Source organism: Ictalurus punctatus, chromosome 14 (genome assembly GCF_001660625.3).
Source record: "Ictalurus punctatus breed USDA103 chromosome 14, Coco_2.0, whole genome shotgun sequence".
In the NCBI taxonomy this organism is placed as follows: Eukaryota; Metazoa; Chordata; class Actinopteri; order Siluriformes; family Ictaluridae; genus Ictalurus; species Ictalurus punctatus.
Genome location: NC_030429.2, coordinates 14733554 through 14759063, shown reverse-complemented (window position 1 = coordinate 14759063; position 25510 = coordinate 14733554). Strand labels below are relative to the sequence as shown.

General features: G+C 39.0%; 1 protein-coding gene across 3 annotated transcripts; it reads left to right on the top strand.

Moving 5' to 3' along the window:
- Positions 1 to 31: 31 nt before the first annotated feature.
- rpgrip1l (RPGRIP1 like) lies at positions 32 to 22875 on the top strand. 3 transcript variants are annotated; one of them, XM_017485592.3, is made up of 26 exons: positions 32 to 312; positions 785 to 892; positions 2438 to 2582; positions 2702 to 3015; positions 3098 to 3203; positions 4499 to 4642; positions 4745 to 4850; positions 7067 to 7213; positions 7345 to 7418; positions 7503 to 7642; positions 7771 to 7877; positions 7962 to 8012; positions 8435 to 8614; positions 8913 to 9030; positions 9111 to 9563; positions 10984 to 11126; positions 11412 to 11775; positions 11876 to 12084; positions 12366 to 12455; positions 12604 to 12669; positions 12759 to 12912; positions 14699 to 14796; positions 16949 to 17135; positions 18154 to 18238; positions 18428 to 18564; positions 18987 to 22875. In XM_017485592.3, exons 2-26 carry the CDS (start codon positions 793 to 795, stop codon positions 19112 to 19114), a joined length of 3846 nt encoding a protein of 1281 aa, XP_017341081.1. In that variant the 5' UTR covers positions 32 to 312; positions 785 to 792; the 3' UTR covers positions 19115 to 22875. The 3 variants fall into 3 exon arrangements, with proteins under 3 accessions (XP_017341081.1, XP_047015753.1, XP_017341080.1); XM_047159797.2 differs by having other exon boundaries at positions 282 to 408; positions 12607 to 12669; XM_017485591.3 differs by having other exon boundaries at positions 282 to 408; positions 18987 to 22874.
- The last annotated feature ends 2635 nt before the right edge of the window (positions 22876 to 25510 follow it).

The following is a 25510-nucleotide window of genomic DNA, read 5'->3' as shown; positions in this document are numbered from 1 at the left end:
CACATGTAAAGACATATAAACACTCGTAATAACGAGTTCGCAAGTGGGAAACAATTCAAGGAGCACTTGACTATAGCATTAACGTTACTGAAAACAAACCGATATAGAGGATTTTGTTTTCCGTAATAGGACCTTTACTTGCGTTTAACATCATTATGATCATTAATCCTCATATATTTATTTATATTATATATACATTTTATTGATTTATATTTATATTTATAATTGATTTTACATTTAGAAAAACTCACTGTCACAGTGCTCTGTGCAACAGTACTAACGGACTTCTTTTCCCATCAGGCTTACCGGGAGGTGGGTTTGGAGGAAGGGAAAGGCCAGTTGTTTGCTAGCAACGGTCGCTGTGGATTTTAGATGTCATGTCTGTGAATTACTAAAATTATTATACAGGTCTGGTATTTGCATTTTATTGAGATTAACCGATGGGGAATAATGCGCGTATATTATTTATTTGCCTGAAGGCTGTATGTAATAAATAATGTCTCTATATTATTGTCAGGACTGCGGGGGTTTATACTACTAGCATATAAATAATAAACAATGAGTTGTTCAGCCTACATAGTTAAAATACATAAACAAGAGACGTGGCTTCCTGCATTAAAGTTATTTTTAATAGTTATGCAGGAGAACAGGCTTTTAAAGTTCTTTCAATTTAAGTTAATTTCAGTTGAACCCAGCTAGTTAGTTTGTGCTAACAGTATACTCTACTGAAAGACAATCAGAATATTGAGATTATTTAAATGACAGAAAACATTTGTACTTTCAGATTGGACAATGTCTGGCCTGACTCTAGCTGACGAGACTGCTGGTGATATTCCTGTCCGGGACATCACTTTAAACGTCAACGGGACAGGCATACCTGCTGCAGAGAAAGGTGCAAATCTTTTAAAGGGTTTGCTTTGTTTCTGTCATTACACACAGTCTAGAATCACACAGTATAACACCAGATGGGTGTCAACATGTGAGTGTGAGACGAATCACACTTCTCAGTGGTTTGTTTTAACTTTGATGAGTATTAAGGACTCATCAAAATTAGGGATGCACCGAAATGAAAATTCTTGGCCGAAGCCGAATATAATGAAAAAATTGGCCGAAGACTGAACACGGTTTTTTTTTTTTTCCGCATTTTCCATTTATTTTGCCATTTTTTTTCACCACTGCGTAAATTAAGTAGTCAAAATGTGCTTTTAACTATTTTGTCTTGCTTTTCAAAGAAAAAAAATCAATTACAAAAAATAAAATTTCAAAATATTTATTTAACACTGAACTTTTCATTCCAGCAGGCATAGGCTACCAACAAGGCACAATATAACTTTAAATAAATAAATGAGTAAAAAAAAAAATTTTTTTATGTGGTCATCTTTGAGGCCCCTTGAATAGCCTATGTTGAGCCTATAACTGACTGCTGAAAGAATGTAACACTCTGTAGCCTACAATTAAAAAGTGCATTGACAAGAGTGCAAAAAATGGTTCTATTCGGTTCGATACGGCTGATTATATTCGGGATATCTACCGCTCGCGTCCCTGTACACCTCGCAGAGTATTATAGCAGATATAGTATAGTTAGATATGTTGTTAATGTTATGGTCCTTGATAGATTTAGTTAGTTTAAACTATAGATTAGTTCATTTAGTACCTGCTGGTTTTTCAGCTCCCAGTCCATAGTACTAGTTCATGTTTCTTGTTTTATGTTTTGACCCTGTTTTCTGTGACCGCGACTCTGATTCCTGCTTTGCCCCGTTTATGCCTGTTTGCCAATTGCCCGACCCTTTGCCTGTCTTGACTACGTTTTTGGATTATGATTTGGAATTGTCTGCCTGCCCTTAAATAAATAGGTCTTTACCTGCTTCCGGACTCTACTGCCTTACATCTCGTGACGTGACAGAATACTTCAGAACAGAAACAAAACAAACGCACGTGTCCGCAGTAAACAATGTCACGGTCGTCAACATCCGAAGAGCATGTGCTCGCTGACCACTTTTGCACGTTAGCTCATCTCTCCGAGCGCGCTGCTGGAAGTGGAGGTTGTGACATTCGTGCGTCTCACTCTGGTTGCTAGGCTATTTGGTCGCGTCATCAAACACGTAATTGCTCGGTCAAATTTATTCTGCCTTTTCACTTATTCGGCCGAACATCGAAAGTGCTTTTTTTGCTATTTTCGGCTGAATAATTTCGGTTGCTGAACATTCAGTGCATCCCTAATCAAAATCCTTAATTGTGTGGCCGTTTGTTTTGCATTATTGAACAAGTTCTATTCTATTCTAAATTCTATTCTGTAAATGTAATGTTTCCCTGTACATAACCAGTGGTGTTTCCCCCATTACTCTCTTTCCACCCTATATCTGAATCTCTGGACTCTCTACTAAATCTATTTATTGTTATTTGCAAGTACCACATAGTTATGAAATTATGTCCACAGAGTTGCTGTTTTCCCAAAATGCCCGAGCCAGGCAAGCTGTGCCGAAGATCAGCCGACAGGAGCTGGAGGACCGATATCTGCGCTTGCAGGAGGAAAACCTCCTACTTAAACAACACTCACACAAACAGGAGGACAAGATCAAGAGGTACAGACTTGTTTATTGAGTCTGTTACTTAATCAATCAGGGACTTGCTGATTTGCTTAATTTATTTGATCTCCCTTTGACGCCATATTTGTGTGTGTGGGTGTGTGTTGTGTGTCCAGGATGGCTACCAAGCTGCTCCGCTTGGTGAAAGACCGTAAGCGCATGGAGCAGGACTCTTCATCAGGCCATGTAATAGCAGGTCGGAATGTTGAGATGGAGGAGATGATCGAGGAGCTGCAAGAGAAGATTCATGAACTGGAGAAGCAAAACAATGGACTCAAGCAGCGTCTGCTCACAACAAAACAGCAGATTCAGAACCAGAGTCGTAGACCAACCCGCTACAGTCACATTCAATCCCGCATTAACTCAGGACTGTGCAGACATCGGCAGGACACACCTGTACCACCTCAGCAGCCAGTAACACCAAGAGGAGGTATTATACACATTAGCTGAGTGTAATCTTCTTCATGGGACATTTATAGAAATGATTGAAATGAATGCTGTTTTATCAACAGGAACTAGACAAGTGGAGGGGGAAATGAGCAGCAGACCCCCACAGGGGCTTTTACCTCGCTATGGACACAGTCTTCTGGATGAGGCTCGCTCAGAGATGCGTAATCTGTAAGGTTTTTTTTAAAATCATCTAATCATAGGAAGGTCACTTCCTTTTCTAAATAGAGGTTCTTATTCAAAGTTGAGTTATACATGCGTAGTGAGGAATTAATATTGAAAAAGTTGTGCACGTCGATATCCAGACCTCAGACTTAATTACAGACTTGTGCGCTATTCAGTCACTTACATAGGAATATTCAGACAGATGCATGGAGAACCTTGAAGAAGGCAGCATGAAACATTGCTTATCTCAAAAAACTTTATGGATAAAATTATAAATGAACATGTGAAAGTGAGCTGTAAGCATAGCAGATGTTCTAATTGCCCATTAAACTAGGGATGCACCAAATGTTCGGCAACCGAAATTATTCGGCCGAAAATAGCAAAAAAAGCACTTTCGGTGTTCAGCCGAATAAGTGAAAAGGCCGAATAAATTTGACCAAACAGTGACGTGTTTGATGACGCAACCAAATAGCCTAGCAACCAGAGTGAGATGCGCAAATGTCACGACCTCGATGAGGGGGCGCGTGCATGCATGAGCTACGTGCACGAGCTACGTGCACTTCAGATGTTTACTGTGCGTTTGTTTTGTTTCTGTCACGTCGCGAGACGTTAGAGAGTAGAGTATGGAAGCGGGTAAAGACGTATTTATTTAAGGGCAGGCAGACAAATCCTATATCTACTATAATACTCCGCGAGGTATACAGGGACGCGAGCGGTACATATCCCCAATATAATCAGCCGTATATAACCGAATAGAACCATTTTTTGCACTCTTGTCAAAGCACTTTTATTTATTTATTTAAAGTTATATTTTGCCTTGTTGGTAGCCTATGCCTGCTGGAATGAAAAAAAAAATGTTCAGTGTTAAATAAATATTTTGAAATTGTAGTTTTTGTAATTGATTTTTTTCTTTGAAAAGCAAGACAAAATAGTAAAAAGCAAATTTTGACTATTTAATTTATGCAATATGGTGAAAAAAATGGCAAAATAAATGGGGAAAAAAAGCGAAAAAAGTGTTCGGCCTTCGGCTTCCGGCCAAGTTTTCATTATAGTCGGTTTCGGTTTCGGCCAAGAATTTTCATTTCAGTGCATCCCTTCTTTAAACCATGGTCATGTTTTTGTTTTTACAAAGATCATATCAAATAAAAATAAAAAAGTTTTTTTTTCAGTTTGACAACTCAAAATAACATTAAAAGTATGATAAAATATCCTAAATGTTGTGTACAAAATAAAGTGCTGGATCAAGTGCTATTTTTTACTCACTAGAATAGTAGTTTATTACTAGCTTCTTGTCTGTCAAGGGAGACTGTAATAGAACTGCAGAGGGCTCAGTTGGAAGAGATGGAGAGATCAGCAGAGATGTTGAGAGAGCAACTGTGGATCAAGGAGAGAGAGTATGAGGAATCCCTCCTACAGCTAAGAGAGCAGCAGACCACTGGCCAGAGGTACTTCCATATATTTTAATACACATAGCATGGCATGGTAGAATGATTTTGTGTACACACTAAGAGAAGAATGGTTAAGAAGCATATTGAGTATATTCCCAGGTCGAACATTAAGGACAATGTGGAGATGATAAAGCTTCAGAAACAACTGGCTGATAAAGGAAATGCTTTCACTGTGCTGGAGGGAAGATTCCTTCAATTACAAGAGGTAAAAGTGGAACATCAGAATTCAGTGCAGTTAGTCTTATTGTTAGTATTCAATAAGACAATAACAAAAAAAGGTTTTACAATCGATGAAAAAAAATTGAGTTTTAAAGGAATAGTTTTGTCTAAAAATCAAATGTATACAGTTTCCTGCTTATTCCAAATGCAGCCGATAAGGTGAGACTTAGTTGTTCACTAAAGCTACCTGTTTAATATAACTAGTCTAGTATTTCATTTACTTTTATGTACAACCAAAACAACAGAATCCTTGGTTTCTTAAATAAACCAGAGATAAGATAAGTGGGGGCGCATGGTGGCTTAGTGGTTAGCACGTTCGCCTCACACCTCCAGGGTCCGATTCCTGCCGGGGCCATGTGTGTGCGGAGTTTGCATGTTCTCCCCGTGCTGCGGGGGTTTCCTCTGGGTACTCCGGTTTCCTCCCCCAGTCCAAAGACATGCATGGTAGGCTGATTGGCGTGTCTAAAGTGTCCGTAGTGTATGAATGGGTGTGTGAGTGTGTATGTGATTGTGCCCTGCGATGGACTGGCACCCTGTCCAGGGTATACCCTACCTTGTGCCCGATGTTCCCTGGGATAGGCTCCAGGTTCCCCGTGACCCTGAAAAGGAGTAAGTGGTAGAAGATGGATGGATGGATGGATGGATGGATGGATAAGATAACTGTATAAGATCACTATATTATCTTATAAGTTAATATAAGTTATCTCATAAGTGTATAAGATAACTATATTATCATCATCCACATGACTTCCAGATTTCAGATACAATACTATCTTTGATCTTTGAGAGGCAGGTCCAGGGGGTTGTTGTGTTCGACTTAACTCGTAAGTTGGAAGTTGTAACTCAGTACTATGTGCTTTTCAATCTACAAAGTGGGAAAAATCATATATACCTTCATGTTTGTCTTTTCTTATCAAAAATCTAGTAGGCTAACTGTGATCAGTGACATCTATTTACATGCTTAAAACAGTGAAGTGTATAGTCAGTGTTCTATCAAGCTAATACGTTTGTATGTTGATTAATCTATAGCAAATGCCAGTATATACAGGATAACTCATTTAAAAATGAAGAAGTATGGGTTTTTTCCTATTCGGAGGTTGGAATTTTTGAGTTACTGAGCTTTGTCACCTTACAGCTTTAAGTACATGATAAAGTTTATATTCATTTTTGTAGCTTAGATTTATTAAAGAATGAGCAAGTCTATGTGATGTGGGTTAAAACGTGCATGCTGTCTGAGGCCGATATCTGACACCAAACATGTTTTGGCTGATCAGGGGCCCAGTGGCTTATTGGAAAATTGTGTAAATGTTTCATTTTACTTAACTATCCCTTTAAACTATGCTCTGCTTCTAAGATATGACTCTGAATTAAAATCAATATTTAAGAACTGTAGGAGAAGTATTCCTCGACTTGTGCCCTAAGTTCCCTGGGATGGACTCCAGGCTCCCCGCGACCCTTTGTAGGATAAGCGATACAGAGAATGGATGGATGGATGGATGGAGGCTAATTGTAGGGTGATCAAAATAGCAAACATGGTTGAATGGCTGTTACGTCCTTATTTGTGGCACTGGATAAAGTTTTATGGACACCATTGTCATAGAGGCTTTCTTTCCACCATCTTTGCTAGCGGTAAATGAGTGAACTTAAACCTACAGTATTTCACAAAAATTATTTTGAAAACAGTGTTTTGTGCTGGCATGATGGAAGTCTGGCATTCTGAGTTAACCATTTCAAATTTAAAGATGTTAAATGTCACTTGGTGGCACGGTGGTGCACGGTAGTGTTACTGCACCAGGGCCCCAGGTTTGAGCCTGAGCTCAATTTGTGAGTTTTGCATGTTCTCCTCGTGTCCATGTGAGTATGTCCCAAAAGCATGCCAATAGGTATACTGGCTTTGCTAAATTGCCCCTAGGTGTAATTGAGTGTGTGCATGGTGTCTTGAGGTGGACTTGAGTACCATCCATGGTGTATTCTCACCTTAAGATCTACTCCCAGAGATAGACTCCTGATACACTGTGACTCTGACCATGATAAAGTGTTTACTGATGATGAATGAATGGAATTTGTGGCCTTATCTCACCAGATGATATTAATGCGTAGTGTACACGAGATCAAATGTTCTATTATAAATTTAACATACTTCATTTATCTTGCAAATAAATTAAATTAGTTATATGCCTATTAACTCATAAATGTACGCAGTGCCAGAAGACCCTGAAGGCTAGCCATGACAAAGCGATGGTGAAAGTGGATGAGCTGACGGGACAGCTGAAAGAAGAGAGGCTGAGGAGTCTGGGCCTGGAGAAGCAGTTACAAACTAAAGCACTGCAGGAGAGGAGGACTTCCGAGGTACTGCTGAAAGCACAATCATGTGTTAGTGGACTGAGGTCATGGAAAGCTGCCAACAGTTCAACATCATAACATATATTATAAGTCTGCCATTAGTTGACTTAGTTTCGTTCTTTTTTTTTTTTTTTCAGTTGTTTGAGCAAATTCGAGATTTGGAGAAGGAGAGAGACTTGCTCAAAGAGAACTGTGACAAGTTAATGAACAGGTAAGTAAATAATTTGTAACAGGATATCGGAACTGAACAAAAATGTGGAGGCCCTAGTGTGAAAGTTTGTTTTTATTGTTTCAGCGCCTTTGACGTTAGTCATGAGCAGAAGTGGAAGACAAGAGAGCAGCAGCTCAAACTGCAGATTGCTCAGTTGGAGATGGCACTGAAATCTGACCTCACCGATAAAAACCAAATCCTGGACAAGATTAAGGCAGAGAGAGGTATACCAAATTGCGGTGTTGTTTTTTCCCTCTTTTCTTGTGAGTTTCTGTCTGAGGGCATAAATAAAAAATACAGAAAGAAACACATTGGCAAAAAATACATGCCTATTTTTTTTTTTTTTTTACAGATTTAAATGAGAAGCTGATAAAGGAGAGTAAAGAACTTCAACGGAGCTATCTGGAACAGAAACAACAGTTAGATGAAATAAAAGATCGCATGAAGTTCTTTACAAAGGTATGTCTGAAATATAGAATCAGCATGTATCTGAGCATGCACTGGTGACCTTTGTCTAATTCTATTTTGCATTTGGTTTTGTAGGAGAGTGAAATAGATGCTGCTGAACTCAGTGAAGCGCTGATGCACATAAAGGTAAGTCGTGTATTACAGTCATAGGCCAAAAGTTTGTGGACACCCGACCTTCATCGTCATATGTGCTTCTTTGAGCATCCCAATCAAGCTTTAGCTCCCACTTTTCTATTCTAATAACCTCCGCTCTTCTGGGAAGGCATTCCACTAGATTTTTGAGCGTGGCTGTCGGGATTTGTTTCCATTCAGCCACAACAGCATTAGTGAGGTCAGGATGTTGGGTGAGGATGTCTAGCACGCAGTCAGCATTCCAGTTCATCACCTTTCCTTACTTTATACTGTATATAAACATTTTATGGGTTTTCCTGAAGAAGTATAAAGAGCTAGAGTACATATAAAGAGTTTGTTAACAAAGAGGCTTAAAAAGCGTTAATAAAATATTGCAACATTACAACATTTGAACTTAAATTAAAATGATCTTGCAGGTGCGTAAAACACAGAAGAATGGAGATTTGGGTTTCCTGGAAAAAGTAGAAGAGGAGGTTCAAATAGATGCAGAACGCTCACTGAAAGAACTCCAAGCCACTTACGCTGAAACTGTCCAAGAGCTGGAGAAGACAAGAAACATGCTCATCATCCAGCACAAGATCAATAAAGACTACCAGGTATAGCAACAGGAAAGGCTTTTTTTTCTTCAATTCAATTTTATTTGTATAGTGCTTTTTACAATAGACATTGTCTCAAAGCAGCTTTACAGAAATATCAACACTGTATACAAATATTAAAAGTGAGAATTTATCCCAACTGAGCAAGCCGGTGGTGACGGCGGCAAGGAAAGACTCCCTATAGCTATTTTATTGTTTAAAATAAACAAGGCAGTTTTTCCTGAATTATTCATCCACTACCCCTGTGGCCTAAGTCATTTCAGCTCTTATAGTTCTTGTCAAAAATCATGCTGTTCAGGCTGAAGTTGAAGCAGTTACACAAAGGATGAATGATCTGAAGCTGGACAATGAACTTAAACAGGAGAAACTGGCCCAGCTCCTGGACATGAGAGCTGCAAAGATAAAGAAACTTGAAGGTTTGACTAGACTCAAAATGCTTTATATTGCTTAAGCTAAAGCTTACTATCGAGCCTAACATATTTCTTTGTTTATGCAGCCCAATTGAAAGACATTGCCTATGGTACCAAGGCCCACGTTTTCCGACCTGACATCACAGACGATGATGTGGCTGATGAGTTTGATGAAACAGTACACCTGTCTCGAGGGGAGAACCTTCTGGAGATCCACCTTGGCACTGCACGCTTCAGTCCTGAGGTTCTGATCAGTCTAGGTGACAAAGACCCCTCCACTTTCTGCACTTATGCCTTTTATGATTTCGAGCTGCAGTCCACGGCTGTGGTGCGAGGGCAGCAGCCAGATTACGATTTCACCTCCCAGTACCTTGTGAAGGTGGATGAGCTCTTCCTGCACTACATCCACAACAACTCTATCACTGTGGAAGCACAGCTGGCCGAGGGCCTAACTTTCCACACCATAGCTGCAGGACAGATACGGCTGAGTCAGGTGCTGGAGAGGGATGGGAAAGTGTTTGGTACCCTGCAGCTCATAGGTAAGTTCAGAGATACCCGTTTTGGTAGAGGTAACAGTGAGGCTGGTATTATACTTGAGTTTAATTATGCATACTTGTATGTAAGTTGAGTAGTCTGCATACTCTAAGGTCATTGGCTGTGTACATTGGCAAAAATGTTACACAAGCACAAACTGCATACCAATATAAACAGTGGGGGGCAGTATAGCACATTACAAGTTCAACAGCAATACAGCCACTACAATGGCAGAAAGCTGTGAAGAGAAACTACAAGAGCTTGCTGCATAACTCCTGTTAGCCAATCATGTGGCAGCAGCACTGTCATGCAGATACAGCTCCGGAGCATCTGTTAATTTTCACAGCAAACATCAGAATGACTTGACAGTTGAAATTTGTTCAAAAACCAGGTCTCATTCCCCCCCAGTTTTCAACTGTCTAGATTCAGTCTGTATCCACTGTAGCCTCAGATACTTGTTCTTGGCTGACAGGAGTGGAACCTGATGTGATTTCTTGCTGTCGTATGCCATCCATCTCAAGGTTCAACATGTTGTGTGTTCTGAGATGCCTTTCTGCTCAATATGGTTGTAAAGTGTGGATATTTGGGTTAGTGTAGACTTCCTGGCAGCTCATACCAGACTGGGCTTCTCCACTGAACTACCTTATCAATGAAGTGTTTCTGAGAAATGCCACTCACTGAGTGATTTTTGTTTTTCACACCATTCTCTGCAAACTCCTAGAGACTGTTGTGTGTGAAATTCCCAGGAGATCAGCAGTTTCTGAAATACGCAAACCAGTGCATCTGGCGAAATCACACATATGATCGCATTTTCCCCCATTCTGATTATTTATGTGAGCATTAGCTGAAGCTCTTGACCTGTATCTGCATGATTTTATACATTTTGTCACTGCCACATGATTGGCTGATTGGTTAATTGAATGAATGTACAGGTTTACTTTATTACCAATAAAGTGTATACACATTCCAGAATAGCAGGAGCAAAATCCAGGAGTCTGTAACATTTTACAGTTTTCTGGCTCTGACTCGCCCTCTAGTGTTTACAGCTTAACAATGCGGCAGTTTACGCATGTATGCATAGTTTTCTCATATAATATAATGCTAGGTTATTGAAAAAAAATATTGTCATGTGCTGCTTAAAGGTACATATTGAATAGCTTTATAAAGAAACTTAAAGGAAGCATAAATGTTTAGTTTTATAATTTGGTTCAAGTCTGCAGCCTACATGAATAAACTGTTCGATCATAAGACCTGTATTTGGTTTAATGTAATTTGTCATGTACTTGAATTTGAATTTGTCATGAGCTTGTATTTTCATGTACACTATACCAGCATGGGTTTTAAACTTATACACTTTTCTTAATTGCACATTTGCCCACAGAATTTGTTTTTGCACACACTGGTATAACTGTTGTTGGCTTGTAGGGGTTAGTGGTGAGATCCGAGTTTTTGGCACTCTGGACTACTGGCTCAGATTGAGGGTTCCTATGGAGCAAGCCATTCGCCTGTATAAGGAGAGAGTCAAAGCTCAGGGTTATCTCAACTCCAGTGGTAAAGACCAGAGCCAGGTACTGTTAGTGCTCATTGTATTACTAAATAAATACTGTGTGTTTCCACGTCAGGCTCAGTGTTCTCAGTATAGAATGGTGTTCATCCCACCAGTCCAGTTCCGGAGAATCTATGCCAGTGAACATTGAAGTTGTTCTGGTGGCTCATATTGACGGAATGGCTTACACACTTTTTTGGTCACCTGTCAAATGTCAAGTAGTTAATAAGTTTTAGCAGGGCAATCAAAAACTGATTCGTCTACACAATTCCAGCAGTAGTTGCTCACTGCCATGCATTTTTCCCAGGCTTCAACTTCCCATCTCTCCAGCTCTTCAAGTAAGGATGGAAACCCAAATGAACTCTACATCACTATACGCCGTTGCAGTAAGCTAAAATCGAGAGGACCGCATATACAGCCTAATCCATACGTCATTTACAAACTCTATGATTTCCCTGACCATGACACACCAATCATTCCCTCCACCAATGAGCCGCAGTTTGAGGATCACATGACTTTTCCCATGTCCATGAACTCTGACCTTGATTCATATTTGAAGGCAGAGACTTTAACTCTATATGTGTTTGATGACCTGGATTTTGGGGATCAGCTCTACCTGGGCAAAGCCCATGTGCCGCTTATATCCCTGGCTCATGATAAGGCAATCACTGGTAAGAATTTTATGTATAGTTCCTATATACTTCATAATTTCTTGGTATATTTATGTTGCTTGTAATTCTGATAAATGTATGCGTCATGATGGTTTACCAGGTACATTTGAACTAACAGACCCAGCTGGTCTGCCCAGTGGTTACATAGATGTGACTCTTAAATGGAAGTTTACGTACTTGCCTCCTCCTGGCTTGGCGACAACAGCAGAGCAGGCCAAGTTTATCACCAAAGAGGCTCCAATCAAGCTAGCAACTGATGAATCTGGAAATATGAATCGAGTTGAAGTGAAGGAAATTATTCCAGCTACGGTGAGGACTACAACCATGTCACGAGTGTATAAAACATCTCTATTTTTGCTTAAAAGATAGGTGTGTAATTAAATAAATGCCTTTCAAAGCAGACAAGAAAGATTGCAGGTTCATTTTAATGGGCTTAAGTTAAAGCACAGTTCCTTGATTATGTGACACATCAATTACCGATTAAATAATTAGCTTATTTAATCATATTTAAGCATATGTGAAGGCAGTAACATTTTTTTGAAAGGTGTAAATAATTTATCAACTACATATCTGACTTGTTTATATTTCAGACCCCTTTGCCGAAGCCGAGATTGCGTATCCTTACAAAACCAGATGCTAAAAAAGTTTCATTCTCCAATGTGACAGAGCCTGAAATCCAGGTAGGAGAAATCAAAACTAAGATGTTCATAACATACTTCCTTAGCTTCTCTTTAATAACAGTGGTCATGTGAATAATAATAATAATAATTATTATTATTATTATTTTTAAATATGTGAATATGCTCGTTTCTGTCTGTGTGTTGTCAGAAGGGAGGAACTACTCCCCCCAGTGGTGATCAGGAGAACAAGCCCTCTACTGTTACAACATCAAAGGTTTGTGCATGAAGAAATAAAGTTTTAGAAGATGTTTGTAATCATCTGTGTACATGCTGATAGAAAAAAGTGTGTTGTTATATTTTCAGGAGACTGTCAGAGTGGTTGAGGTGGGCCAGACCTCTGCACTTACAGAGGAAGAAGATGAGTCACATTTTTCAGAGGGCCAGGTAATCGCAGTGGGCTCTCAGTCTGTATCTGACGACTCTGAGATCTCTGAGGAGCTGGAAGAGTCAAAAAATGGTTGGTCTTTCTCAGTGGTCTGATTTGTTTAAAAATAAAACATGTAATTTTTTAAAACTCTCTTGACTGCACTCGAACTTCCTTTTGTCAGGATTTAGGTTTGTTTGAGAATTTGACATCTGAAAGACTGCTAGTGTTGGGGAATGAGTATGAAATTACAGCTAATGTGCTCGTTAAACACATAATTATGTAGAATTCCAGGAGTGAAGAGGGAGTGCATCTGGTCTTCTTGCATCAGTTATGTTGTTGGCAAGTGAGTGGTCCACTTGAAATGACATAGTCATATGATTTTTATTGCATAATCACATGATTATGCACCCTGTACTTTCATAGAAATGTGTGATTTGTATGGTAGTGATATTCCTGGATAATCAGGAAAAAAAAGTCTGATTATCATTTATTCACTGTCTCATACCTCTATTGATTTGTGTTGTACTTACACCTACACCAACTGTGGCTCCTCCCATCCTCCATGTTTCATAGTTGTACATTTGGCCAGTTTTCATGAAGTGTGTTATGGCGTTAGCTACACTGGTGTGTGTGGAACTCATGGTATGGACGGTCACTATGCACTGCTTCCAGTGGGGTTAGAGTGTTTGAAAATGAGGCAGAACAGAAAAATGTTCATCATTGGGAGATTTGAATCCTGACGATGCAACAGCCATCTGTGAGCAAAATTGGCCATGCTCTCTGTGTGGAAGCGATGGCATATGCTCTCTCCTCTGTCAATCACAGTGCCACTGGCCAATCATGAGGATCCATGAGCTCATGCATGTGGAAGAGGGCAGTTATCTCCTTCCTCCAAGTGTGTTACGCTGCCCTGTGACACCAAATGTATGTAATTAACTAATCCACACGTACTTATTGGTTCTCATTCAACCAATCTGACTGCAAACACATAATAAGGTAATTGTACATGCTACTGTTTATTTTTTTTGGTGTGTTTTGTTACTGGTTTTGTAAATGGACAGTGTTTTTACCTAGTAATGTATTGGTACAAATAATCTGTTATAACTTAGAAACTATATGTTGGTTGGTGCAAATCTTTTGCATTTTTAATGATTCATAAACTCAGCAATAGTGGCAGTTTACATATGAAATATGCTACAACCGAACCTAGTTGAACTAGTGCAGATGTATGCAGGCTTGAAGGCCAAGAGGAAATGTACTGGATGTTCTTTATTTCAAAAGTCGATTAATTATCTGAATTATTAGGATACACTATGAGATACCTTTTCTCTTTCTCAATGTTTGGTTGTTTTTCCTGTATTTCTCAATGTTTTTATTTTTTCACAATACCTTCAGTAGGTTTCTTCACTCACAGAATCCCTGTTTCAACTTCTGTGTATTAGTTCCCACATGCATTCCTGGAAAATCAATTGTGTTCTGGCTTTGTGTTCACTTCTTCTGTGTTGGAAAAGCCCCTACATTGTTGTTTGCCAGGCCTTGGTGAAGGCCTTTTTACAGCAATGTGTGATTAAGAATACATAAATATTGCACAAGCTTTTGCCAATACCATGATATGTTGTCTCTTGGCAGCCAACAACATAACTGTTAATGCTGTTGACCTTGGCCAAGAAGCTCTCTTTAAAAGTCATGTCCAGCATGTCACTCTTATCTTCTGTTGGCCTATGGGGTAGAGTTGTTATTGGAGTGAGAGAGATGGAGACTGCCCTCATGCTCTCAGTCTTCACCAAATCACTTGTTTTTCTCTTCATTCTTTTCAACCGACATAGCTGTTGTGCTTTTTAATGCAGTTGCTCTGTCTTTTTCTTTTTTCCTCCAGACATCCAGCCAGCAGAATGCTCGGATCTGAGTGAATCGATCCTTTCAGACAGCGATGACTGCATCGTGCCTGCTCAGTCTTCCCAGGCCAGGAAACAGGTGTGTACTACTGTGTGAGTCTGGTAAAGCTATGAGGAAGGACTCCTCAAGGTTATTTCACTTACATCCAGGATGTTTTTTTTATCAGAAGCCAAAAGATTTTAACACAACATACAAGCCAGAATAACCTGAAAGATGCTGACCTTCAGACTGATAATGAGGTTCCAGCTGAGGGGAGAAACAACTTTCACTTATGTTGAAGTTAACTTCAGTTATAGGAAGTAAAGTGATTTTGTTTTTTTGTACATTGCTTAAAGTTCCTCCTGTGTATGGATCATGTTTGAGTTTTTTAAAAAAATGGCGATGAAATTATTTGTACTTTTCCAAGTGGAGGTCACACTAGATTAATAATTACGCAATTTGAGAATAGTTTTATATAATAACAGCAGTTTTATTTAAGAATTATGTAAGGAATTTGTGTAATAGCTTTCAAAAATAAATTCAACCGTATATAATGGTATACATATATAAATAGTGAACAGAGTAATCTGTACTAAATTACTGAAATCGCTTGATGAGTTATAGCATTTAAGGACAAAATTAATGACTATGCTTATGTAAAATATAAACAATTTTATATGTAATGAACAAACAAACCTTTGCATTAGTACACTAACAGTAACTTTAACTAAGAAGCTGACACTTGTAATATCGTATGTATTTAAAAAATAATAATAATAAGCCAAATCAGCACTCAATCAACACTTGCATAACCAATTTTTGTGAGGTAAATGAATGACATATGAACCAACACTTTAATTCATATGTTTGAGTTAGTAACTGAAATATTCAAAACTGAGACTGAAAAGCAAATTTCAGTATTTACACATGAACACATTATCAGGAGAAAATATCAAAATGCTGTAATTTAATTTTTGCTATATATGTGGACTTATTTTCAGTCAAGGATTGAGAAAACATTAGTCATAGCAGGTGTATTTTGCTTAAAATAATGTTTAATAAACATCATACATGTTTTAAAGTTCATCATTTGTTAATCTCAACTAATGCTGTAATGTTAGTAAAAAAGAATCTTAATTTAACATGTTACCATTATAATTTTTACTACCTTTGACTGATATGATTGAAATCTGACCTTAAATTCTTTTGAATCAATTTCTAACATTTGATACTGCTTTCATGTGTTACTTATGTGTAAATCAATCAGTGGCTGATGGTCTGCTTTTCAACAACAACAACAATAATAATAATAATAATAACATCATCATTGCATTCATTTTTCATTTTCCAGATATTGGTCGCGTGATATTTAGGAGTAATAATCAGGTTTTGGGGATGTTTATATGAGAGGTTTATTTATTTATTTATTTATTTATTTATTTATTTATTTTTATATTACTTGACATTGTAGGTTGTAACCAGTTAGTTTTCACCTATAGTCCTGTACAAAAACACATATACACACATGTGTTGTGGCTTACCATCCTGACTGAGATGTAAGCATTGCAACATCTTTATATGAGTGACACTGGCAGCTTTATTCTGATCTCATAAGAGGTGTTCGATCACACAACAACTGCCATAAAGTCACTCAACACTGACTTCATCTTACAATTTGAACATTGGGCAAGAGACAGAATGATAGGTGATGGAGAGAGTGGTGAAGGAATCTATATGATGAGACAGATGAGAGACACAGTAAGACAGACCGCTTCTAAACCAGACTCTTTTAACTGACAGTCTTCTTAGTGAAAACTCTTAAAGCTGAAAACTGGACTGGATGCTTGATGGACTGACACAAGTCTGAGACAAATAGCTTCAGGTGCATCCATCATTACGACTCGGACTCACTCCCTGTGGACAATGTGTCATCTCTGTGAAAAAGGCAATGTCTTTATTGTGGCCATCATTCTTAATGGTCCAACACTGTTGGAAGCTGATCTGCCATATATAAAATATGAAGAGTGTCTCTTGGTGTTCAGATGGAAATCTGTTATGTGATGCAGGCACTACTACCAACATAACTCTTATTGTTAATGCTGGTTCTAGTCAGGATGTGTGCAGCTTTATAAAGGATTTTATTTAAGGAGTTATATAATATTTGCTGGTCAGCACACCATATCCAATTGTCTGAATGAGAGTGTTTTAAGTAAGAAATCTAAAGCCCTACGCTGTTGCTTTGTTCTGCTAGCCATCTGAGCGGATCCGCGTGGAGATTGTTTCTCTGAATCTGAAGCCAGACTCCAGGGTCTCTGCGGACTCTAGTGTGGTCAGGCTGTTTGTGGAGTATAATTTCCTGGACCTGCATTCAGAGGAGACGCCACTGTCACTGCCCAAACCGCTGCCTGGACACAGCATCTACTACAACTACAGCCACGGTGTGCACAGTCAGCTGAACACATACATGTGTCTGTGAGGACATGTGTTAATATAATACACTCATTAGTTAAATGATACACCTTACTTATGATACAGTCATAAAGTCTATACTTCAGACACCAACAGCAAGCTAGTGGGAGCATTATGCTTGCAAAGGTTTTATTTGGATCAACTTTCCACCAATCAGTCTGTTCTAACCACCTTAAAGGAAAACTCCATTCTGAAACATGTTAAATATGTTTATATTGACATTTTTGTGAAATACTTCGTGATTCTGCTGCTAATATGTTGGTTGGTGCTGTATTTACTTTATTTCTGTGACATGTTAGCAGGATTCTGCCATGCTGGTTAGACTAAAGAGCAAGAGCTTCTTTTCTCAGTCACCATTTTCCAGCGACATTCAGTGTCATATTTAATGAGAAATTCAACACAGAAATAGAGGAGACGGCTAACACTGGATACAGAGTTCCAGACTGCTAGGAAGCTATACAGTGCAGTTACACTGAGTAATGGCAGAGATGCAGCTTGGCTAGTTTGTGATCTATAAGGTGGCAATATTAGCATGAAAGCTCTTCCCCACTATCAGCAGGTACTCAAACGGCATTGTGAGTAATGTAGGAAACTGTTAATAAAAGGCCAACATGTTGATTTAAAGAAGTTTCAAGCAAAACAAGTCACCAGCATTAATTCCTAAAATAAATCTTATGCACAATTGAAGATGTAAATTATAATGTTAATTATAAATATTGCTATGCAAGTCATTCAGAATTGATTTTTCCCTTACATTAGTCCTACTAGAGTATGATGAATAATTATAATTCTTCCCTGTGACTGACTGTTTGTATTTTAGATGAACAACTGTCCTGTCCTTGTGACTTGGTTTACGAGGTTTCACCTTGTTGAGTGTTTTTATTTTTTATAATAAGACTCAGATTTAGTAACAGATTTAGCCTGTGTGTGTGTGTGTGTGTGTGTGTGTGTGTGTGTGTGTGTGTGTGTGTGTGTGTGTGTTGACAGTGATCCATGTGGATGTGGAGAATAACCAGGCCAGGCGTCACATGCTTCGAGCAATACTAGAAGGCAGGAACAGAAAGCTGGAGAAGTATAGATCTTTGCTCTTTTTTCTTCTTTTGTGCTTAATCGGCCTAGTTTCACTATAAGTTGCACTATTTACACTATTTACCTGTGTTTGTAACATTTTCTACTAATTGCCTAATTGTATACTTCAAATTTTAGTTTCCATTGTTTTAGTGAATGGTTGTGTGACAGAGAATCTGACTGGCCATTTCAGCATCAGGTTCACGTTAGTGAGTGACCCGCCTGAGGAAGGGGAGCAAGAAAAAGAGTGTGAGGACGTGGGCGTGGCCTATTTTCGGATCTCTGACATTCTGAAGAAGCAGAGGGACATGATAGACGTCAGCCTCGACAGTGAGTGTTTATATGTTTGGCTTTGACAGTGGTGTGTATGTCAGATCAGCCCGTGAATATATAAAGTATAAATGCATTATATACATTTCTACCATATATGATTCTATTTGTTATCATTTCTATTGCAACAGCTCGTTCACAGGGACTTGCATGGCATTCATTTAGATTCTGTTCTAAATTCAGATTTAGATTCTGATTCTAAATTCAGAGGCTGTTGTCAGTTTGTTGTTGCTCTAATGCAGATGTTCCACATTAAATGTAACTATAAATGGTTAAAAAGTACAACGTGCCATTCATTACTCATTACAAATGAAAATTTGTGTATCCTGTAACAGCACACCCCAAATTTTTTTTATTACATATAAATCTCCCTAACATATTATCCACATAACTGTGTCTCCCCCACTTTGCTGTGTGTGTAGTTGTGGATGTGCAGGACAGCACTGAAGTAGTGGGGACTCTGAAAGTGACTGTAGAAGCTCTGGAGGCTCTCAGGTCCATCATGGAGGATCCAGACCATGATCACTCTAAGCTCCAGACGGAAAGATAATTGCAGAAAAACAGCATTAAACTTCCTGATGAAGCAGTCAGAAGGATTGATGTGAATAAATCAGGTGAAGTTAGTGGGTTTGTTTACAATGCAAGGTCAGAGCCAGGCAAAATCAGAATTGTGGATCTCTCATGTGTCTTGAATAAAACCAAAGGAAAAACTGTGATAAAATTGTCACACACCGAGAATCACCAATTTATGACTTAATGTTCATGTTTAGGTATGTTAAAGTATATTTATATTTTCATCTAGTAAGGAAGTTAGTTAAAAAATAATAATTTCTGTCTCCTAGCTGAGGAAACAGCATTGATTTGTTTTACATAATCCTCTAAAACAACAAAAGGCGATAATAACAGGCATCTCAAATACCCTTCCAAATGAATAGTATCGAAGGGCTTTGCTTCATTCCCCCCACAGTGTGACATTCATTATGATATGAGTATTTCTCTGTGGGTCTAAAGCCTCTAGTGCTCAGTTTGATCTGCTGATGATGTTTAGCACATTAATAACCGCTTAATGAAAAGCCTGTTAAGTCTTATTAACCGCTGTGTGCTACACGGCTGTTTTTATATTGAAGATGTGGAATGGAATCTAACTGAATTTAATGGGATTTAACCCATCTCTTTAAAATGCTAATGCCCATTTTCACGCACATTGCCTCATAGCGTACATGCTCTCTCTATGCTGAACGCTCGCTGGTTCTGCTACTGGATTCTTCTGGACTTCACTTGCTTTGGAACATAACATTTCTAGGCTTCACTTATGACCTTTCCGTTAAGAGAATAGTATTATATTTTTGTACAGGACCATTATTTTCGTATAAGAGCACAAATAAAACTAGTCATATTTATTCGAACCTTTTTCACTACTATTTTTTAGAGATTGTTTTACAGAATTAGAATTGTCAGTATTTCTAAATGTATTTGATATTTATTAGCTGTTATATGGTGCAGTTTCATTAAAAAAAAAGTTCTGTGTTAAGTTTTGCTTCTTGCCTGTCACTGTTAGTACATATGCACATATATGTTTATTCACCTGACTCATTAGTATAGCTAGCAACTGTATGCTCAGAGTGTTTAACGGATTTGGCCTGCTGCACCGTATGTCAGTCAGTCTAACTGATCCGTGGTATTGACTGACATGGTGTGTGAGCTCTTTATGTGTTTAGTCTGGCCTCATCATTAGCTCTGCTCAGGAGCTGATCAATAGCATCGATCACTGCTGGCCGGCACTGCCTCTGAAATATTCTCCTCCACCCCGAACACATGCAAATAACCCTGCCACCTGAAAAGAAATAGAGAAAAAAAAAACACAAGCAGAGGTGTCCCAAGCGGTCTCATTAGGCATTCAGAGTTAAGACGTGGGGCGGGTCATGTTGTCATGTGCAGATGATTGGAGCACAGCCCTTTGACAGCTGAGACAGGCGGGTGGGTGGCCTCATGGCCCCTTCTCTTCTTTTGGCCCATCTGTCATTTTACACTGAGCTTTCTTGCCATTGAGAGGAAACTGTATAGTACTAGTCCTCAATTAGGCATGTTAGCTACAAGAGGGAAATGTCACTTTCATGACAGGGATAACCCCTGAGTCCACCAAGGCCACTTACTACAGCCAGATCCCAAATGAGCCTGGACTGGGACTAGTCACTGAAATAACAAGTTTGAAGCAAGTGTCATCGTGCATTTAAATTGATTCTGTGTATATTCCTTGTCTAGATTCATTTCACCGCTCTCCTCATGTCTTCCCTCGTACATGTTTTCATTCCATCTAAAAGGCAACAGAAGCTCAAGCCTCAAACTTCAAAATCTCACCTCATGTGTGAGAGTGCTGATAAACATGAGTAGACCCTGTGCTCGGGTGCACACTTTGAATGGCAGTGTCTTATGTCAGGACATTTTTGCTCTTCATGAATTGGTAATGGTCTCATTTCAAGATATGTCACGTGTACCTAAATAGACAGTATAGGAGTGCTTTCCGTGTTTCTGCAGCCGACAGGCCCAGTGCGGGCAATGGTGCATGATGTTAGCCTTTCACTCCTGTCTCCCTAATCTGCCACCTCTGACCTCTGGTCCTGTATTTAGTGCCCGCCATGGTTTTGAGTGACTGCTCCCTCACCAGCCACAGCGATGTACTCGTCTGAGTGTGACTGGATGAAGCTCTCGCCTGTCTCAGGCTTTCATTACGCTGTGTGCGCTGCTGCCCACCAGCCAGTACTTCTTCACTGCAGGCCTGTCAACCACATGATCAGGGGTGCATGAAGACGTGACCTCGCTCTCCCTTGCTTCTGTATTGGAATATAGGCAGATTTTCACTCGCGTCAGGAAAAAAAGGAATTCAGATAAGCTGCGCTGAGGGGAAATGTGGAAAGATGTCTGTGCTCGGTTAAACCTTACAACCCATAGTTTAACTGATGTACAAGAACTAAAGGATTAAAATACTGAGTGCTGAGAATTAAAAACAGAATTAATCAAAAAGATGTATTGAAAAGTGTGATCTAGAAAATAACAGAGATCCCTCTCATTTTATCAACCCACCACTGCAAAGTTCTAGCAGAAAGATGTCCATGCAGCCAGTAGGTGGCGTGTGAACATCGCTCTTGTCATATTGCAGCCCACACGTTCAGTCTCACTTTCTCCACGACTCACTGATCCTGAGGCGTTAGAGCGGGAGCTTTTTCCGTCATAGGGCACAGTGTAATCTCTTAACCTCTTGCCCAGTCAGCTTTCCTCCCCTGTGTGTCAGCCCTGTTACCTGCCCTGATATACCGTAATAATTAGCTAAATAGATCACTACCGTCGCCTTTAAGCTTAGCCTGCCCTTTATTTTTAAACTGTCTCTTTGCGTGACAGCTTTAACATTCCTTGGGTTAAATAACTGGTTCTTGGGTCACAGGGCTTCTGACCTCGTTTTTTGGCTGGCTCTGCATTAACAACACTTTAATATATGCGCAGCATGTCACTTCCAAAATTACACGTTCAATTCACCGTTGCCGTGCTCTGTTTCACTGTTAAAGTTTGACAGTTTTTAAGCTACTGTACAGGCTGTGCTTCAAAGATTGACTGATCTAGATCCTTGTGGAATATTTATTTTCTTGCGAGTGTACGAGTGTGTGCTCGAGCACGCTTACATTTAGTTTGTCTCCTGTTGAGGATTTTGTTGTGACCTTCAGTCTGGCCAGGACAGCGCTTCTCAGAGCAGCGTTTAAGCGTATTGATTCCAGCTAACATAAAAATACACTTATTGAGAGGCTGTTAAAAGCATTAGCATCTTCCTGATAGCACTTACACTCCATAATGTCAGACTACTAAGAGTCATTGTGTGTTGAGCTTAAAAACTGTGAAGCACTGTCTCTTAATCAATGCTTTTCTCACTCTATATCCTTACTCACGTACTGTTCTTCTGAAGATAACCTCCTTAACACCCAATAACGTTTTCCACCTGAGAGAATCTTATTTGCAAAGAGGAATGGAATCAATAGTATTTTGCTACACAGAAAAAAAAGAAAATTGAAGCACATTTATTTTGGATTGAGTGTTACATTTATGGTTTTTAATTGCGAATTATTGAATGGAGCCAAATCTTTTTTCTCTTCGATGGACCATCATCCGTGTATCCCCCTTAGATTGTAGGTGAGTGTGTATGTGTATGTGTGTACGGGAGAGTAACCACTTTTAAGTGATGTATTAGCTGGTAAGCAGGGCTCTGTGTTCTGTACAGTTCTCTCTCTCTCTCTCTCTCTCTCTCTCTCTCTCTCTCTCTCTCTCTCTCTCTCTCTCTCTAATTTCTCTCTCTCTCTCTCTCTCTCTCTCTCTCTCTCTCTCTCTCTCTCTCTCTCTCTCTCTCTCTAATTTCTCGCTCTCGCTCTCTCCGTAGGGCTGTAGCAGGATGAATGTTCCCGTCCTCTGTATTCTTTAGATACAGGCTAGACAAAGAGATGGACAAATCAATCTTAATATTAATCATCTGTCCTCCTGACAGAGCTTTACAGAGAGAAGACCTTTGCCCCCATCCACACTTAAATTACCTGCCCATTGTTTCTCCACCCGCATAGCTACTGGCAATAATTTTCCAGCTCCACCTGGGTTGCTTAACCTGAGATGTGCTCTTCAGTGATTGGTATGTGGGAGAGGTTTTTGTCTGTGATAAGAATGGGAATCCATTGCAGTTTTCTTTTGCCAGTAGATTTGCATTAGTAAATATTTAAAAATGGATCTAACCGAGTAAAGCTTGTGACCTGTCATGTGCTGTGGTGGCAGCAGTAGTCAGTTTTAGTTGTTTTTTAAAGTTAATTTTTCTACATTTTTGCTGTGGTTTCAGAGACTTCCATGCACGTTGTCCTGTAGGAAATGAGAGCTTAATGGCTTGTTAGTGAGATAAATAAAAATCAGTACATAGGCTGATAAATTAAGCTAAAGAGCTTGTATAATAGTTTATATTGTGTATATTAAATCCTGCCTAGAATGTAAAAAAAAGTATAATGTTGGGTCTGTTAATGTTATCCTTTACATGTCCATTGTGTTCCTTTATTGCAGTTTGAGAAAGGGGTGGCTCCATCAGTATCTTTTCACTCCTATTCAAGTAAAGTACAACTTAATAATGAAATTGAATCAAATTTAATAACAGACATTTCTTAGTTATTTTATTTTCTTAAATCTTTTTCAGTTGCTGTGAATTCCCTTGTGAATCAATGACTAATAGTTAAGTTTTTTTGGAGTGTCTAGGATGTTTACATGGGTGAATAAGTATTCCTTTTCACACCTTGGGAGAATAAGCTGAATAAATTTAGGAGTCCGGTGCCCTTTGGATTAGACATTAGATGTCATTGGTAAGACAAACCGTTCTACATTGTTAGTGATTAATTGAAAATAGCGGATGAACACCTTGAGTAGTGTTTAATGCTCCAATGACCTTGTGGAAAGTAAAAGGAGCACGTGGAAAATTACAGGACCTGTGTCTTGGTGAGTGCGGTGCTTTAGTTCCCCTGGAGCCACATACCTTAAAGCTATGCTCTTTTTGAAAAACCATTTTGCTTACAAGAAAGATTGTTCTTACTATTTTTCAGTGCTTAAGGCAATTCCTTTCAGAATGCCTGAAGAACTCAAAGCAGCACTTTTACACCATCACAGACCATCATATGCTAATTCTTTTATTTCATATACTATAGAAAAACAAATGAAACAAATGAAACAAACGGTTTATGTCCTCTTGTTAACTTACTGTTGGTTCTTGAAGATTTTGTGTTTAGGGGAGCTTTTTAGCAAATGATGCACCTGTAATGTAGGGCTGAGCCAAATGATTCATGTAATTATCACGTCATCATTTATCATGTGATAATACTGTGATTAAATTATGTCACGATATACTTTTATGAGATATCGCGTGTATTGTGATACCCTTTTATACTGTCCAAAATGTTTTTTTTAAACAGATGTGAATTATTTTCCCTTTATTTCCAGTGTTAGTATAATATCTACAGAAATAAATGATCATTAAACTCAATTTTGAACATTTTTTCAGTAGTGCAATGTAGCAACACTACTACTAATACTTGCAGTTTGTTTGCAAGCCTATATATTGTGTAATATATGGTAACCTGCTAATATGACAGGTAGACAAATTATACAGTTTTTTGTTGTTGTTATTTCTACAGTTACTGCTGTACACACACACACACACACACACACACACACACACACACACACCTGAGCTAGCTAATTGGGATGTCAGGAGCATTTATAAATGCCCATGTATATATATTCATAGATCTTGGCATTTCAAATGAAGCTTTGGAGATGTTCCTATGCCATTGTGAATGTATTATTCTACATAGGTTATTTTTAATGGTTTAAAATGACATTTTGGGGACACTTTAATGCTTTTCCTCCATCACTAAGGATTTAGGACCACTGTGTGTTTCTTGCTTAGCTATTGGTATTTTCTTTTTCCTCTCATATGACCCGTACATCTCCATCTCTGTCCATCTGCACATTCCTGAATCTCAGTAGCACTTCCTTCACATTTCTAACAGAGCACAGTCAGTTTTGATGGTGGGGCTGGTATTGCCAAAGGTGCTGTAACGTTAGCCCAGTGCTTGTCGCTGTGTTTGTCTGCTCTGTCAGTTTTATGTGATCAGGTTGTTTCTGGGGCGGGTGTCAGGCAGGTAGTGTATATGAGGAGTTTACTAAGTAAATACTGTGATCTGTCTTCAAACTGCCAAAGACACTCTAAATCTACTGCCATCTGCGCTTCTGTGTGATGGAGGGCCTCTGGCTCAGAGCTTAAATGGAGAAATTTTTCTCTCGATTTCTCTTGAGCATGTCATATCTCTCTCTCTCTCTCTCTTACTCACACTCACACACACACACACTAACACACAGAGAGAATCTAGCACTGCATTGT

Bases quoted from the DNA above. Each gene is read 5' to 3' on its own strand.
- rpgrip1l (XM_017485592.3), top strand. From the start codon at position 793: ATGTCTGGCCTGACTCTAGCTGACGAGACTGCTGGTGATATTCCTGTC. The intron at 3,204-4,498 runs GTAAGGTTTTTT...TTGTCTGTCAAG, and splicing joins CGCTCAGAGATGCGTAATCT to GGAGACTGTAATAGAACTGC. The intron at 12,456-12,603 runs GTAGGAGAAATC...GTGTGTTGTCAG, and splicing joins TGACAGAGCCTGAAATCCAG to AAGGGAGGAACTACTCCCCC.